The following is a 5,222-nucleotide window of genomic DNA, read 5'->3' as shown; positions in this document are numbered from 1 at the left end:
AAAAAAAAAAAAAAAAAAAAAAAAAAAAAAAAGAGTCCATGCTGGGAGAGACTTTGGCAAGAGGGTAGATGAACTCGGGCGCATTGGTTCTCCTGGGTGGTGGCCTAGACCACAAGGGCAGTGGAGGGGAGAGGCCCCATGCTGGACTGAACTGAGGCTGTATGAAGAGGAAAGCACACAGGGCATCAGCACAAAGCTCCTAGAGTGCAATGAGCAGGGCCTGGGCTCTCAGCAGCCAGTGGGCTGGCTGTGAGGCACCTACAGAAAGCAGGAAACATGAACAGGAGCCTGGGTGAGGATGTTGTGACCTGGACTGCCCCACATGCTCAGAGAGAAGCATTTACCTAGCCACATGCCATGACAGAGCCCATCCATGCACATTACGTACATTCTGCCACTGTCTCCTCCCAACAACCCTATGAGGAAGTACTGTGATTAGTCCCCTTTCACAGATGAGGAATCTGTTATCGAGAGAGAAGGGCCTTTCCCAGGTCACAACCTGGCCCAACCAGCATCAGGTATTAAGGGGCTGGAGCTCAAACCCTGGAATTACTGGCCCAGGACTATCCCCTTCCCACACCAGCACCTCCCAGGGGCCTGGTCTTCCTGGCCGGTGGCTGGGCTGCCTCCTGAGCAGACAAAGGCACTGATCAGATGGCCTGTTTCCTGACTGTGACACAGAACATGGCCTGTTCCTCGGAGGGCTGAACACTGCCAGCATTGTCTGCATAGAGGTGTTGGGTGCTAGGCTGCACCACACCTGTCACCTGAGCTCTCACCCAGCCTGGCATTACTTCCCAGACATCATAACCCAGGTGCCCAGGCAGGACTGCTTAACCCGAGGGCTAATCCCCACAATGGGAGCCACAGGGCAGTTTGAGATGGGATCCAGCAGTGCCCCTTCTCATTTGCCTATGGCCACAAGTGACTGAATCCTCCTGGGCACAGAAGAACCTGGAATAGGAGTAGCTGGGGTAGGTAAACAGGCACGATGGTCTTTTCTCGTGGGGGTGGGGCAGGACCTTCAAGGATTGTGTCACTGATTGACACCTCTGTGGTCAGGTAACCCTGCTGAGTGCTTTTGTGCCCCTGACCCATTACTTTCAACAGGATTTTCAATCTCACTGAGGCCTGGGATCAAAGGCCACACAGCTGCAGTTCTGCTGGGCTCTGGCTTCTAGCCTACCCTGCCTGGCCATATGGGCCATTCTCTCACTACCCTTCTCTCTCCTGGATTTTGGAAAGCTGTAAGGAGGAGGCCATGCCTTGCTGGCCAAGGCAGGGCTCACACCCAGGACAGGCCTCCCTCTGTAGAGCCAGCTTGTTGCTAGGAGACAGGAAAGTACAGGTAGAGATTGGGGCTAGATCCCGGGAGGCAGGCAAGATGCCAGGCTTTCTTGGAGCTGTGTGTAGCCTAGGACAATGAGGGCTTTTTCTCTCCTTTGGCCCTGCTACTACCTTGCTTGGCAACTCTTTGCACCCTCCTCTTGAGTTCCCTCTTCCTCCCTGGCTGGGTTGGGAAGAGGGTGTTTCTGCAGCTCACAGTCTCCTGGGATCAGCCAGAACCAGTCCTTCTTTCAGGATGGAAGAGGAAGGAGCATTTCCCCGGCTGGGACAGGACCTCACAGGGAGGTCTCTCATGGGAGAACAAAAGCCACCCAGGCCCAAAAGGAGCCACCAGGCCAGGATCCTACTCAGAAGCCTCCATACACACTCTGCACCTTCTCAGGTCCTCTCTCTCCTCTAGGCTCCATAGAGGAGGCAGGTTGCCATGGCATTTGTCACCATGCCACCTGCTCAGCCTGGAGTCCCACAGGCCTGTCCCCAGGTGGCCAGAGGCTGCTACTTGGTATGGCAAGTGGAAAGGAAATCCTAAGTCATGGGGAGTGGGACTAGTAATCTCTCATTTCATTTACTTTGAGAGAGCCTGGCCCCACCTCACTCTACCTCCCTCCATTTCCCCATTTTACCCACCCATAACAACCCCACTCTACCCACCCCTTTGACTGGTCCCTCACATGCTCAGAGTTTCCAAGAGCCTATAATAGGGATCCAGGGAACAGGAGAAATAAAATCAAACAGATATCCACTCAAATCTCAGCTCTGTCACTCTCCAGTCACATGCTTTGGGCAAGTCATGCTACCTGTCTGAATTTTAGCATCCTCATCTGTGAATAGGGCGAGGATAAAATGCGCCTGCTATGGTTAGTGTGAGAATAATTTGAAAAAATGCACTACAGGGCTTGGCTCAGTGCCTGTACATGAGAACACTCAAAGAACGGGAGCAGCCAGAATTCTGGAAGAAGATAATTGCACTATAATGTGATCTTCAATACAAAAACATGTTCAAGGCATATTGGTGGCCTCAGAAGGGTGAGGAAAAGCTTCTCCTACTCAGAAATTTGTGTTGGAACTTGAAGGATGAATAGAAGTTCAAAGGTGGAAGGAGAGGAGCACCCTGGGCAAAGACAGTGAGTAATTGAACAGCATAGGTACTAAGAAACCGGGGTACCTGATGAAGGCAGAGGTGCAGTGGCAGTGAGGCTGTAGAAGGAGGTGGGGCCAGGCTGCTCAATGCCACTTAAGACAGGGTCTTGTCCTGTGGGCAACATGAAGCTATGGAAGTGGGTTTTTTTTGTTTGTTTCTTTTGTTTTGTATTGTTTTTGCTTTGTTTTGCGATACTGGGCATTGAATCCAAGGCCTTCACACTGAGTTGCATCCACAGCCCTTTAAAAAATGTTTTAACTTTGAGACAGGGCCTCACTAAGTCACTAAATTGCTCAGGCTGGACTCCAACTTGTTATTCCTGCAATCTCAGAGTGCTGGGATTACAAGTGTGAGCCACCATGTCTGGTAGTGGGAGTGGTTTTAAAAGGAGAGGGGCACTACTGGATTTGTGTTAGAGAAAGACCCTGGGTGGGTACTGTAGTACTCTGGGAATGGATGAGACTCGAGAGAGGGAGGCTAGTTAGGAGGTTACTAAAAACTCCCAGGGGAGGAGTTAGGAGGCCCTGGGCCTTCTCGAAATTCATCAGCGGTTGCTGATTAAGTATAAATAAGGGCAAAATTCTCGATGCTGTTTCTCACGTCTCTTCCATCTACATCCATCTAAACTCTCTCTGTCTGGTGACCTCTGGGAGGGTCCTGCTCAACCTGTATGTCCATCCGGCTCTTCTCTGTAGCCTTTCCACCAGGGACCTTCTCATTCTGCCCACTTAGCAAGTTTTACCTAGGATGAAACTGAAGAACCAACCCCACCCCCGAGGACATTCATAGGAACACATATGATCAACATGCAGCTGCCTGTCACACAGTGGTTGAGACACAAATGCAGGATCAAGCAGTTAGACTAGATGGTCTCTACAATGCCTCTGGATCGAGCAGTCACCAACTTTAGGGCTACTCCTGATATGCTGGACTTCTAATCAATGCTCTCTACCTCTTCAATTACTAGTGTTCCCAAGTGACAGTTTCCACATCTGTAAAATTAAGAATCTGTAATCCTCCCAGAGCATTTGACTGCATCAGCAAGGCATGGAAGAGAAATCAGAGGCCCTGGCTGTCCTGACCTTCTAGCTAAGTGGAAGTTCCTGAATACACTATCAATGTTTTTTTCTTCAAAGCACTAGCCATCAAAAAAAGAAGAAATCAACCCTAAAATCCCAGGGAACAAAACAGGCTATGTCTGATGTCTCAAGCCACTGACAGCCATGGAAAGCATCACACTGCAGCTAGCTGAAGACAGGGAGGGATCTTCTCTCTGCTAAGGAGACACCAGAACATGGAATGTTCAACCAAATGGCAAGAATATCAGATGCTCTCAGAACGCTAATGCAAAAAGAGGTTGGCAGGGAAGGTGCTGCCAGGGTCTGCTCCTACTGCCATATTCCAAACCTCAGAGCATTAGCAACACCAGGGATGAGCTTGGCAGATCATCTGTGACATCATCGGTCTCTGTGTCTTCTGCTCCATCCCATCTGCAAAGCCCAGGACTGTTCTTCCTAGACTTTGAAAGCAAGATAGGAGGGGCAGTTCTCTAGCTCACTCTGGCCTCCCACACAGCCACCATCAGGGCTGGTGCCATCAATGGGGACCTGTTGTAGTCAGTCCAGTGCTGCAAGGGATTCCTGAGGCAATAGGATGGGCTTGAGGACTGAGGTACCTGTTACACAGGATATCCCGGCAGGTGACAGTGAGAATCCCAGGCAGTGGGTCTTCCAAGCCCTTAAGGGTAGGCTCAGTGCCCCTCCCCATGCCACCTGAAAATGCTGCTCTCGTAATTGTTTCATATGTGAGTAAGACTATTTTAAAAAAGATTTTGGGGCTGGGGATGTAACTCAGTGGTACTTTTCTAACATGCACAGGCTCTGTATTTCACTCCCAGTACTGCCAAGAAAACTAAATGGATGTTATCAGAGGTTAAAAATGCGATAAACTTTTCTACAGTGAGACACAATGTCGCACCCACGAGTATGTGTTAAGAAGATGTATAATAACAAGCATATCAAGGTTGAACTGGAGCTCTAGTACATTGCTGGTAGGGATATAAAATGGTAAAGCTGTTGGGGAAAATGAATTGGTAGTTCCTCAAAAAGTTAAAAACAGGATCACCATATGAACTAGAAAGTTCAGTATTGGGTATATGCCCAAAAGAATGGAAAATAGGTGTTTAAACAAAAACGCATACAGAAATGTTCACAGCAGCACTATTCCAAATACCCAATGTCCATCAACAGATGGAGACACGCAATGTGACATATGAACACAATGGAATACTACTTGGCCATAAAAGGAATGAGATATAGCTAGGGGTTTAGCTCAGTGGTTCTGCCTCCTGACTTGCAAGCATAAGGTCCTGAGTTCAATCCCCGGTACCAAAAAAAAAAAGGAATGAGATACTGGTACACACTACAGTATTGATGGACCTTGAAAACATTATGCTAAATGCAAGATAGATACAAAATAACCATATATTATATAATTCTATTTATATAAATATTCGGCATAGGCAAATCTATAAAGAAGCAGGTTAGTGGTTGCCAAGATATAGGGAAAGAAGAAATAGAGAATGACTGCCAATAGGCATGGGGTTTCTTCTGGGGAATTATGAAAATGTTTTGTAATTAGATAGTGGTATTGGTTATACAAATTTGTGAATATACTACAAGTCCCTAATAGTTCAGTCTTAATTTTTAAAGTTTTTTTTTTTTTTTTTTTTAGA

At 47.9% G+C, this 5,222-nt stretch overlaps 1 protein-coding gene across 7 annotated transcripts in view; it reads right to left on the bottom strand.

Annotated features, from left to right (window-relative positions):
• Positions 1–5,222, bottom strand: part of Snph (syntaphilin) — a 41,924-nt gene that overhangs the window by 12,357 nt on the left and 24,345 nt on the right. For 2 of the 7 annotated variants that reach the window (XM_010612900.3, XM_010612905.3), the window contains exon 3: positions 389–416. The exons of 4 other annotated variants lie outside the window; for them this stretch is intronic. Coding sequence is in view for 1 of the 3 variants with exons in the window: in XM_033766951.1 (XP_033622842.1) it covers positions 345–354 (10 nt within the window). In the remaining 2 variants the exon portion in view is untranslated. Of the gene's footprint in view, positions 1–344; positions 362–388; positions 417–5,222 lie in introns of those variants that run through there. One more of the 7 variants, XM_033766951.1, reaches the window with a different exon arrangement.

Source organism: Fukomys damarensis, unplaced genomic scaffold, assembly GCF_012274545.1.
Source record: "Fukomys damarensis isolate Sample0158 unplaced genomic scaffold, DMR_v1.0_HiC HiC_scaffold_22, whole genome shotgun sequence".
Classification (NCBI taxonomy): domain Eukaryota; kingdom Metazoa; phylum Chordata; class Mammalia; order Rodentia; family Bathyergidae; genus Fukomys; species Fukomys damarensis.
The sequence above is the reverse complement of the archived record's forward strand: the minus strand, read 5'-3'. Positions and strand labels throughout refer to the sequence as shown.